The following is a 12,668-nucleotide window of genomic DNA, read 5'->3' on the forward strand; positions in this document are numbered from 1 at the left end:
AAGGACACACAAAACGACTGCAAAGACGCAGAAAACACCCACTGAAGACACCCAAAAGGACGACAATCAACTAAAATGACCACAAAGACGCACAAAGTGACAACAAAGAGAAAACAACTACTGAAGCCGAGCACAGCACAACAGCGATGAATATGAATAGACTCAACACAAAGTGCTGCAGACATGTAGGACCTGCTGACTGACCTGCTGGAACACAGATCCAGGATCAGATCTCCGTCGGTGGTCGAGTCCATCCTCTTGTTTCCAGGATCCTCGGTCAGCTTGTAGCACTGAAAGTCACTGAGGAGGTGAAGGAGGAGCTCGATTACCACCAAAGACTTTAACAACAATAGATCCAATAAATGATGAATTTTACATGAGTCAGGTCAGATTTGCAAAGTTTTCTTTTGCTTTTCTTCACATAATTCAGTTTTATTTTAAATCTTATTGTCTCAGGAGAAGCAGCAGCGATAGTTGGACAAACTTCAGCCCAGTTCACCTCCATGTGGTGCGTTCAGGAACACCACAGCAGCAGGAGTCCCCATTAAAATAAGTTAAACAGCCAAAGGTTCCTGAAGCTTCTCGACTCTTTATCAGGAGCAGAAATGAGGAAAATGGCCTCCTGCTGTTGATTTTGTTGCTGAGCTACATCATCAGACACAAACGTGGCTCTTCACTGACTCCACTGACCTTTCCCTTAAACTAGAGACCAGCTTCTGAACCACTGACTCGACACCGAGGCCTCAGTTAGCAAACAGGAAATACTTTCACTCATTTTATAATCAGCATCTCCGTGTACAAGAAGCTGAGTATTTCTACATTAGCATGAGTTCTCTGGAGACTGTTCTCGCGTTATTTCTTCACTGCAGTCACCAGCGGCTCCATCGTGGGTCTTATTCGGAGGCAAACTGAGCTGCAGGTGAGTCCACACAGCGTCATCACTTCCTGTCACCTGTCGTTGTCGTTGTGGACGTCCTGCGTTCCCCAGCAGAGCTGCCTCCTCCTCCACTGGGCCATGTGGGGCAGAACATCTCCGTCTGCAGGGTTCAGAAACACCACGGAAACGTTCATACGGAGAACACGACAGCTCATTCAGAAAGTTAAAATGCTGTGTTCAAGCAGGAGACAGGTTTACAAACTGGTTGAGACTTCATGGTTCTCAGGCTTTTTAGCCTTTATGAGAAAACACTGAAGGACACGTTCTACACTTAAAACCAGGATTGTTAAAAACAGGAGATGTTTTCCAGACTTACAAATCACTGCATGGTTTTTGCCACTCAGCTGCTCCCAAACGGTTTTCTATAATTAGCATTAGCTTCACTACAATTAAACACTTTAGCTGCTGAACAAAAGATGAAAGTAACCCAAACCAAACATTTAGCTCCTAAACAGTCCTTTAAATTAAATAAACTTCTATGACTTGTCTTGGTTTGTGACTGTTTGTGAAACTAAAATGAACTGATGCTAAATTAGATTGCTAAAAGCTAAACTTAACAGCTAGCTAAAGTAATTAAAGCTCTTTTAGCTGCTAAACTGAGCTGTTAGCTAACTTTAACGAAACTTTATCAGCCAATGAACTGAACAGCTAGCTAACTTGAATAAAGCTATTTTAGCAGCTAAACCAATCTACTAGCTAACCCGAATAAATATATTTTAGCTACTAAGCTCAACTCTTAGCTAAACTGAACATAACTGTTTGAGCTGTGAACTGTTAGCTACCTTGAGGTAAACTTTTTTAGCTGCTAAAATGAACCGTTAGCTCACCCTGACCAAATCAGTTCAGGTAATTTTAGTTAATTTATTGAATTTAAAGGTCCAGGCATCGTGTTTGCTTGAACAGATTACTAGCCGCTAAGCTCATGTGCTAACTGACGTGAACCAACTGAGCGACCAACTAAAACACGACCAAGTTTCTGTTCAGCTGAACTCGTAGGTGGATTCTGTAGGAACCTATTCACTGTGGTATCATCTTCTTTTCCCAACTTCAACAACAGATTACTGTCTGTTTGCTGTTGGTGCCGTTTGAAGACGATGACTTTGCGCGACTGTTTGTCAGATTACGTCACATCACTGCTCAGCCTCAGTGGGATCAATAATTTACCTGAAGTGATTTTAGCGGCGCGATGTGAACTCACCGGTGTGCAGAGAAGCATCTTCTGGGAAATCAACGTCCAGCATGAGGTCATCGTCGGCCAGATCACAGTCCAGGTTGTTCAGGATGTCCTGCAGGAAACCAGAAAACACAGACTCAGTGTTTTATCTGCTGGGTTGTCTGAATACTGCCAATAAAACACAGCAAACCAAAGTGGACAGCAGCAGAAAGCTCCACCACACTGAGGTTTAAAGTCAATAGAAGTCATTATTCTGACCTCAGACACAAAACAACACACTGTGGATTGAAGGGACACGAGTCCAGCTGCTGGTCGAAGCTCCACCAACAAACTGACAAACAAATTAAAACTCCATCAGTAACAGTTGAAAACAGAGGACTGGAGACATGAGTCCGGATCTCGTTAAGGCCTCGGCCATCAGTCTCTGAGCTCGTTACTGAGACAGCAGCTCATTAACTGAACAGTAATAACGTCTGCAGAGGAGCTGCAGCTGAACTCAGCATTTATCAAACCTGAATCCTTTACTGGATGCTGTTTAGTTTAGTTTGAATCATTTGCAGTTAACCAACATTATAAACAACAAACTTTGTGGATGTCGTTGATGAAGAAAAGACAGAAATCTCAGAAGGTTTAGTGGCAGTTCCTAAATTAATCAACATTTACCCTTTCAGCTTTAAAAATACAAATAAAAATGCTAAAATAAAACGATTATAATCGTTGGCTTTTTAATTGAACATATGATGTGAGACGTGCAGTTTGGAAAATCAAAGCTTTAAATCGTGATGTTTTATCAAAATCTCTCTATTTTTATACGTCTTATTTAAAAAGAAAACATAAAATCTGAGCTCCTGAGTGAAGCCATGACTGACTGAGCTGCCACCGACAGTCAGGTGACCACGGTTCAGCGTGTCCAGGTCGACCTGCGGCTGTGTTCATACATTAAAAGTGTGAGTAGTTAAATATCTACAGCACATAGAGCCGGTGTGGGTAACACCTGGAGAAACGCTGGACATCAGAAGGACCAACCAAACAGACCAGCTGTAAGTAACGAAGTGAACACTAGAGGGAGCCAGAGGGCTTCTGTTGGACGACGGTGCAGAATAAAAGATCAGATAAAATCCTGCTTGGATCTCTGGTTCTGGAGGATCAAAGTGTGGATTTCACCTCTTAGCTGTTAACACGTAAACCCACCGACAGGTTACAGAGGTGAAGAACTGATAGAACTCCACCGTTCATCTTCCAGAAGCTGTAGAGACAGTCAGGATCTCTGGATGTTCAACCGTCTGACGTGTCGTGTGCGTTGTGTGGTTCGGTCACGAACACTAAACCTAAAATCCTGATGTTTTATAATAAAGTCGGCTCGCTAGTGGACAATAACGCTCAAACAGACGCTGCTTTTACTGATATCTGTCATTAACTAATGAGAATATGTTGTTTTCTAGATCATTTCACTCCTCTGAAGAAGCAGCATCAGTGTTTGTCGGCCTCTTTTGTCTCGCTAATATCTCCAGCAGCACTGTTTTTCAGAAACAATCGATTTTTCCATCAGTGTGTCCGATCAGGTTCATCCGTCTCACATCTGAAAACAGACGGATTTTATCAACGACGGCACAAATAAACACCGACAGCCTGATTGTAATGAGACATACACAGTACAGCAGTAAAACTAGTTGATCAATCAGTCGATTAACCGTAAATTAACAGGAACTGATCAAGACCTTTAAACCAAAAAGACAAACACTTTGAGAATTTGATGCTGTTTTTGATCCTGACAGTAAACTGATCGTCTTCAGACCAAACAAGACCTTAAATGTTGGTCTGCAGGTGATTATAATCCAACAGGCTTCCTCCTTCTCATCACGCTTGTTGTGGTTCCACAGAGCTGCAGGACTTTATATTGCAGTGAAACAAGAAGAAACATGAGACAGGAGCGAAGTAACTGCTGCCTGGAGTTAAACATCTGAAACTGAAGCTAGTCTGGATGAGGAGCAGCTGTGTCCGAACACGCGGCGGCTGAGGAGGCAGGAGGAGGCTTTAACTCCACCTGCTGGACTCCAGTTCAGACTCGTCTGACATTTAACTTCAGTTTCTGCCTGTTTGACTGGATTCTCCGCTGCTGGAGTTCAACTGAACCCAAAAACTGGCCTCAAGTGGAGCGAAGAGGCCGAAGAGAGGCGACGCCACGCGAATGTCAAACACTCTGCTTTTGTCTTCTGCTCTTTTCTCTCCGAGGCTGATTGAAGAGGCATGAAATGAGCTGAACGACACCAGGAGACGCTCTCTGACGCTACCACAGTGCTGAAATAACGAGTTCACACGCTGGGACACAGCATTAGATTCATTAATTAGATCAAATCTGATCTTTTTATTGACTCAGCATCATCTGCTTCAGTCTTCCAGCTTCTGCAGTTAGTTTACATGTGAAAAAAGCTGCTAATTAAACCAAACTGAAGTCTGTATCGTACAGACGAACCACTCAGAATACACAAATACAGGAAATTAAACACTTAGAAGTGCTGCTGTTGATTTAGGGCTAATGACAGTGTCTGCAGACTACATTATATTGATAATGAAAGTAGCAAAAATGCCAAATATTTGATGGATTTTTGATGTTTTATGAGCAAAACATGTCATTAAGTCAATTGTTATTATGAATTCAATAATTAACGTCCCTGTGATAATACTGTCAGAGCCGTTAAACTGAGAAAAGGAACAAAGTCTGAGCAGAACATGTAAATATTCACTAAATCGATGCTAATCTGAATCTAAGAAATCTGATTTGTTCTTCCCACAGCAGCGCCCCCTACATGTGGATATAAAATGTAATTTATATATTGCACTACTGCCAGTGTATGCAGGTGGATTTTTATATGTTTTATGGCACTAACACACAGGTGAGAGAGAAACACCTTTCCTGTTTCTCTGTATGTCCTGAATATATCGATAAAAACCTTCTGTTCTATTAATTTATGCCCTCAAAGCCTTAAACGCTCCTCTTAATTCATTTCTCGTTTGTTCAGTTAGAAACTCGGCCTTACGATGCTGTTGAGGTCGGAGTCGAAGCTCCCGATGTGGTGGGTGGTGTTGCTGTTGGTGTGGATGGAGGCGGTGGTGGCGGCGCCCCCTAGTGGCTCCAGACCCTCCTCGTCCCACATGTAGGTCCCACCGGAACCACAGCTGTCGGAGGGGGACAAGTCCAAGGACGAGCCGCCCTGCAGAGGACAGAGGAGCTGCAGTTTGTGTCATGAAACTCTCCACCTGCTCTCATTTCAAACATTCAGCCTCCTGCTTTGTCTTCTGACTGCAGTGTGAAGAGGAAAATCGTTCACGCCTGTCTGCCACGTTCAGCGCTTCGCCCCGACCATCTGTTCAGCGCCGACAGATCATTTAAAATGTGTTTGGCCGCTGCACCCTGCGGACAGCGTGACTGATGCGGCGCTGCGTTTTCATGGGTGGAGTCCATGAGCCAAACGGCTGCACCTAAAAAGCGTGAGTCAACGACCAGGACACGCCTCAGACCTGCATGTTAACGTCATGTAAAGCTTGTGACATGTCGTGTATAATATGAGACACGTTCTTCTGAAAAATGAAGGATTGAAACGTGGAGGTCGTTTGTGTAATTGGGGAGTGTTGCATTATGGGTTGTTTGTGGTGCTAATGTTGCTCCGCTAGCAAGTACTTTCAGTGTATTTTAGTGTTAATGATTGTGGGAATGATGTTAATGATTTACTGTTATTTGATTAATTGTATGAACAGATAAGGTGGAAGAAGAAGGTCGTGCAGGTCAGTAAATGTACCACAGACCAGCTGCAATACCTGGTTGTTCCACCAGGTGGAGCCTCTTACTGTCTGTAACAAAGATCCTGATATTGATAGCATGGCGTTGCATAAAAATATCTTAACCGATAAGACAGAAGAAGAAGGTCGTGTATGTCAGTAAATGTACCACAGAGCAGCTGTAGTACCTGGTTGTTCCACCAGGTGGAGCCTCTCACTGTCTAATCCTGTAGAGACCAGAGGAGGCGTCTACAGACTACAGCTCATGGTGGCAGCAGAGAGCATTGTGGGAGTTTAGCAGCAACGGGACCATGACAGAGACTCTGAGGAGGTTCAGGACCTTCGACATCAGGTGACACACCTGCCTATCGGTTACACTCGTACACCTGACCCGAGACTTTGCACCACAGATTTTAGATTAGTGAAGTTAACAGGAGGCTTCTGTTTGGTTCTGGTACCTGCTCGTGGTATTCTGGGTGACTGGACCTCCTCCTGCGGGTCAGCCGATGCTCTCCTCGTTCACCTGGACGCAGACGGGATTATAAGAACGTTTAACATGTTGGCAGACTTTTCCTGCGTCGAGCATCACTCGTGTAAAACCCACCGTCCAGTCTGACGCCGGTCCAATCCAAGCCGTCCTCCAGGAAACACAGCGCCGTCGCCTTGGTGACGCCGTTGACAGCGGCCGGCTTGTCGTCATTGAACCTGGAACACGATTGGTCGAGCCCTGAGTCTTCCTCGTCGTTTTTGGAGGAGAGCAGCAGAATGCCGACGCCTCCGTTACCTGCGAACACGAAGAAACCGGATCAGCCGGAACCGATGCACTGATCCTCTGCAGCCAGAGTTAGCATCAGGCCTTTATTCCAACTGCTAGCGATGAATTCTGACGGTGACGCTGAGAACAACTGGACTTTGGAGCAGTTTTGGACAAATTCAGGTTATTTTGGAAGCTTTAAGTTATTTTTGGTCTTGTTTGTGTCTTGTAACCTCGGACACATTTCTAGTCTTTCTCAACCAGTTTGAAGCCAACGTTTGAAGAAGTTTCGAAATGTTTGAACGATCAGGGATAGACTGAGTCATTCTGGACACTTGAGTTGTTTTGGAGAAGTTTTAAGTCATTTTAGACAAATGCAAAAATGTTGGGCATTTTAATTTTGATAAATAATCAAAGAAAGGTTTTACGTTTTCGTTCTAACTGTATCATTCTGTACAGAAGACGTCTCTGAGTTCTCGCTCCCTCCTCTTGTTCTGGTTCTACAGAGCTGCAGGACTTGATGTTGCAGTGAAAACTTAACCCGAGTGAGGAAACATGAGACGGGAGCAGAAAAAAACCCAAAAGCACACAGTTCAAATTGCAAAACTCCAGCAGAAAATCCAACACATGCAGCAGCTACCGTGGTCCAGCGAGCGAACTCCCTCACCGAGGTTGTCGAAGTCGTCCATGTACTCCTGACTGGTGTCGTTTCTGTCCAGAGACGAGGTGGAGGACAGGGACATGTCCTCCAGCGTCTCCCCCACGATGGACACCTCTCCCTGGAACACGGGCTCGGCAGACAGCCCCTCTGGGTCTGGAGCATCGGGGGAGTTCTCTACGGGGACAGGATGGGGAGTCAGTGTTCGGACTGTGACGCCTGATTGGACCTAAAACTGATTCAATCTGTTTTTAACTCCTGAAAATTATTAAAAGACCAAAGTTACCACAAAGAAACACAAAACCGCCACAGATGGAATGGTTGTAGAGGACATGAGCAGAGAACAGGGTGAGCGACACCTGGATGGATGTAAGTGAAGCACAACCCACCGTTGGCTCTGATTGAGGTCATTTTGTGGGTTTTTTGTAATTTCGGAGTCTTTGCGGGAATTTTGCCTGTTTTTGTTGTAGTTTTGTGTCATTGTGGTAGTTTTGGCCTTTTTGTGTTGATTTTGTCTCTCTTTGTGGTAATTTTGCATCTTTTATGTTGACCTGGTGTCAGGTTCTACCAGAACCCAGATGTGTTCTTCCTCCTAAATGTCATGTGTCTATCTGCGGTACTGATGAAGTTCTGAGGCTCAGAAATGATGGAAAAAGTCCATTAAAGTGATCAATCTGGACCCTCCTCTGTGGAACTCTGGAACATTCACAGTCTGAAGGTCTGGTCAGGAGATAAAGGTGCTGCAGATACAGAACCAGATGTTCTGAGGAGGTTCTGGTTGTTTTTATTGAAATGATCCAAATAAAGGTAAAGGGACGAACCGGGGCTGTTCTCTGTGGTCGACGGCGTCTCCACCGAGTCTCTCCGTCCATTTAGTCCTCGGTTTATTTCACCTCCACTCTCATTGGTCGGAGTCACTCGGAGGGGGCGGGACTGCTTCATGAGTGACGGGCGGGACAGCTTATAGCTGATGCCGCTGGGCTTGGAGGCGGGGCCAAGGCTGGGTAGGAGGGGCTTCTTCAAGGCCGCTGGAGGCAGGAGGGAGGGGACGCCTGACCTCCCTTTGACCCCTCCCCCACCTCGAGCTCCTCCCTCTGGTGGTTTTCTGGGCGGAGCCTGGGCAGAGGACGCCTTGTTGCCATGGTAGCGGGCGACGGTGGGGGAGGAGGAGGTAGGGGAGGGGGTGAGGGTGGGGGAGGGCTGCCGTCGGACCTGGGTGAGGCTCCGCGAGCGAAAGCGGTCGTTCTCGGTCAGCTGGACGGAGGGGGCGGAGCCAAGGCTGTCGCTGGAGTACGAGCGGCTGGCCGATGCCTTCTTCTGGAGGGGCGACCCGGACCGAGATCCAGGACCAGAACTGGGCCTGGAACCGCCGGGTCGACCAAAACCCTGCGGCTGCCTGAGGGTGCCTCGAGGCTTGGAAACGCCGTTCAGGGTCCGTTTGGGGAGTCCGGACGCCGGCGGGCTCAGTCTGGAGCCACTTTTAGAAGCAGGCAGAGTTCTGGGGCTCGACTGTGGCGATGGCGAGGATGATGTCGCAGGTTGGCCGAAGCCACGCCCCTTTCCTGGAGGGGGCGTGGTTGCCTTTTTGCCCTGCGGTGACGGCGGCTGCGGGACGTTCTTCGCCTCCCCGTCCTCCGTCGCTCCGCCCTCCTTCCTCCATTTCGCGGGGAAGGAACTCGGCACTCTGATGAAGCCGTTCTGCCGGACGGCGGAGGGCGGCGCCGTGACGGTGCCGTTGACCCCCACCGGTCCGGGATGGTGGTAGAACCCGTTGGTGAGGCGGGTGCTGGCAGCAGGGGCGGCGCCGGACGCAGCCGGAGCCGTCTGAGATCTGGGCCGCGAGCCGAACTTGGGCAGCCTAGAAACCATGGTCGGCATGGTGATGGTGGGAGGGTCTACGAGAGGCGGGGCTGACATCAGGCCACGCCCCCTTCACCATGGAGACACTGAGCGACAGCAGCTGGAGGAGAGAAGAAGACAAAGGAGGATTTAAACAGAGCTGCAGCGTTGACATGATGAAACAATATTTAGAGTGAAAGATAATTAAAAACCATAATAATGATCAATTATCTGCAATACTCCTGGACGACAAGATACCGATCAAAGTTCTGTGAGTTTTTCAGGGCTTCTTGGGTTTTGTTTTTTTTTGACAAATTAATTAAGAAATAATAAAAGTAACTGAGTAGTGGTTGGTTTCTGTAAATATAAACATGATTCTTGTATTGAAGTCATCTGAATTTCTCTCAAAGGGTCAACGTGACGAGTCAAATAAAGATTTGGGTTTTTCTAGAAAACAGGACGATCAGGTAAAGACATACATTAAACAATTTGCTTATTGAAAATGAACTATTCTGATTAATTAGAACATTTAGGTCATTTTCTGAAGAAAAAATGTCAAAAATTTGATGGATTTTGGTCCAAAAATGTGAAAAAAAAATGCAAATTTAGTTTCTTCTTATGTTTTATACACAAAATAATCGACAATTAAAATAAGCAGCAGCGACACTGAACATAGAAACACAAAGAGAAGTATGTAAATGATCACAGGCTACGAGAAATACGAACATGAGTGAGGTTAAAATGTTACACACTTAAAAAAAACAGATTTTGGTTGTAAATCATGAAGATTTCCTGATTTTCCCTTTTTTTTCATAACAACACATAATAAGGACGGACACAACTTTGGAAATATTTCAGTTTTTTACAGACAAAATAATTCACAAAAAAAAATATTGGATGGTTTCAGCCACGAGGACGATCAGACACAGGAAATATAAACGACAGGTAAATATGAGCAGCAGGACATGAAGGCAGGAAGCTCGGAGGCAGATGTTGTATACGTTCATAGGTTATGTACAGGACTAGTTATATATTCTATATAAATACTGGTACGAACAGGCTGCTTCATCACAGCTGTCATCAAAAACTAAAACCTTCAGTTCAAAGGCTTCACAGCATTCAGAGACAACATTTGGAAATCACTGCTTCTTTCTCTTTGGGTCAAAACGAAGCTGAACGGACTCCACACGCCACGAGTTGAGTCCGGATGTTTGAGACCTGCAGAGGTTTGAACCTGCAGAGCTGCTCAGGAGCTGAATTACAGTCCTGAGGGAGTGGAAAACCCCGGAGAGGAGCCACCCGCTGGTGATGAACGGCCCGGGCACGCTTCACCTGCACTGAACGGCAGCCAAGCTCACCGTGAGAGTGTGTGTGTGTGTGTGTGTGTGTGTGTGTGTGTGTGTGTGTGTGTGAGTGTGAGTGTGTTAGTGTGCGGTTTGTGTGCAGGAACACTCGAACGCACCACGCCCCTAATAAAAACAGTCAGCTGGTCCTGCAGCTCCAACTGAAAGCAGCAGATAGTAATCACATTAATGATGTTACACAAGACACACCCAACACAACGCAGACAGACACACACACACCCATCACAACATGTCTGGAACACACACACACACACACACACACACACACACACAAGCCCTGAAGCAGCAAAGGTGGAAGGAAAACACAGCAGCCGTGCTTCAGCTCTGCAGGAAATAGACGGAAAAATAGCTCAAACATCTGGAAAAAACAGAAATAAAAGGGTTGAAATATAGAAGTAGGAAAGAGTTCAGCTAAATTCATAAATAACATAAAAATAGAAGTAGATAATGGACGAAACGAGTCAGCTACAATGAGGGATAATAGAAGAATATTTGTAGGTCATGGATGGAAAATTAAAAAAAAAAAAAACAGATAAAATGAGGGATAATATAGAAAATATCTGTAGATAAAAACAAACAGCTAAAATCATGTATGTATAAAGATGTCTACAGGTAAAGGATGAAAACGTTTAAATATTCAGATGAAATGACAGAAATATAAGCAACTAATGGATAAAAAAAAAGTAAGAAAGCTGCTAAAATTTTATGGAGACTAAGAAATGTCAGTAGATAATTAATGATTTTTTTTTTTAATCAGCTAAAAATGCTAAAGACAGAAATGTCTGTAGATTAAAAAAATATTAATAAACATGGATTAAAATCAGGAATATATAAAAATGTCTACGGGTAATAGAGATTTTTAAAAAAATAAAAAACAAGTAAAATCATGGATAATAAAAATATCTGTATATAATAAATGAACACTTTGCAAAAAAATAATCTAAAATGATTAATATACAAAATACCTTTATTTGATGCATGAAAAAGGTGAAAGAGTCAACTGAAATAAAGGATGTTATAGAAATAAAAGAGAAAGTTCAATATTCAGCTACAGTGAGGGACAATATGGACATATTTGTGTCGGTGAGGGACTGATTCTGATGGATGTTATAGAAAATAACAGTCAGACTAACTCAGAACGATGATGTTCGTTAGCTGCAGGTCTTCATGGAAGCGTAACGCTAACATCTGCTAATTTGCTTGCTAATTAAAATGACATCTATAATGATGTAAAACTTGGTCGGCACCCCGTCCATTTCTTTCCCCCTTATCAGAACTCAGAGCCCAGCTGCAGGCTCGGCACCACGTGGTCCTGATGTTGTCAGAAGAACAGGAAAAACAACCTGGAGCCTCCTGAGTCACTTGTCCGCCCTGGGCCTCCGTACTCTGGACCAACCTGAGCATCACAAGCTGGAAAATAAAACCAGCTGACGGGCTTCTCGTGAACGGGACACAGGGAAGAGCAACAGCTGAAGAACTTGTGATCCGAGTTTCACCAGAACGGAAAAGGTCAGAACGTCACGGTTGCATTTATAAACCATCATCTGCACGTCCTGCAGCGCTGAAACCTCAACAATAACAAGAACCCGCTGCTGCCAGAGTCATAAGAAGATATGAATAAAGTACAGATGCTGCTACCGCTCAGCCATGAGTTCTCCTGATAGAAATAGTATTCAGTTACGTAACGGGCTGAGAAGTGCAGCACCACGCCTCTGGACCGACGGCTTCCATCACGGCCTTAAAAAAGAGGAAGATAAATTAATAAGGAGATGCTGCAGAACGCTGAGTCACCACTTCCTCGCCGCTGTGTCACAGTCACATTACAGAGTCATTACAAACCCCTACCAACAACAACAACAACAACAACAACAACAACAACAACAGAGGCTCTGGAGCTCAAAGTCAAACAGGAACGTCGAGTCTGCAGCTCAGCAAAGCGTCAGATAAACACAGACCTGAGCAGCATCACGGGACGCTTTAATAACATCTTTTACACGATGCACTCAAAATACTCTTTAGGAGTCAACTCTGCTGCCTCGGCGAGCTCAGGCCACCTCAGCTCCACCCGAACATCTCTGTGGTTCCAGTTACATGACAGTTAGGTGACGGTGACTGTACAGCAATCTGACAACAACCAATCACCAGCCCAGCAGTTCAGTAAAAAC

The 12,668-nt window shown here is 45.0% G+C and overlaps 2 protein-coding genes across 2 annotated transcripts in view; one reads left to right on the forward strand and one right to left on the reverse strand.

Moving 5' to 3' along the window:
* Window positions 1-12,668, reverse strand: part of LOC103365051 (serine-rich coiled-coil domain-containing protein 2-like) — a 37,035-nt gene that overhangs the window by 9,909 nt on the left and 14,458 nt on the right. The window contains exons 2-9 of the mRNA XM_008292375.1: window positions 8,122-9,260; window positions 7,310-7,477; window positions 6,493-6,672; window positions 6,347-6,411; window positions 5,150-5,323; window positions 2,136-2,223; window positions 953-1,037; window positions 193-306 (exon numbers count right to left, since the gene is read on the reverse strand). Of these exons, the coding sequence (XP_008290597.1) occupies window positions 193-306; window positions 953-1,037; window positions 2,136-2,223; window positions 5,150-5,323; window positions 6,347-6,411; window positions 6,493-6,672; window positions 7,310-7,477; window positions 8,122-9,217 (1,970 nt within the window). The 5' untranslated portion in view covers window positions 9,218-9,260. The remainder of the gene's footprint in view (window positions 1-192; window positions 307-952; window positions 1,038-2,135; window positions 2,224-5,149; window positions 5,324-6,346; window positions 6,412-6,492; window positions 6,673-7,309; window positions 7,478-8,121; window positions 9,261-12,668) is intronic.
* LOC103365052 (D(5)-like dopamine receptor) overlaps window positions 11,569-12,668 on the forward strand; it is a 20,446-nt gene continuing 19,346 nt past the window's right edge. The window contains 1 exon segment of the mRNA XM_008292377.1: window positions 11,569-11,586. Coding sequence (XP_008290599.1) covers window positions 11,569-11,586 — 18 coding nt within the window.

Source organism: Stegastes partitus, unplaced genomic scaffold (genome assembly GCF_000690725.1).
Source record: "Stegastes partitus isolate 25-593 unplaced genomic scaffold, Stegastes_partitus-1.0.2 Scaffold805, whole genome shotgun sequence".
Lineage (NCBI taxonomy): Eukaryota > Metazoa > Chordata > Actinopteri > Pomacentridae > Stegastes > Stegastes partitus.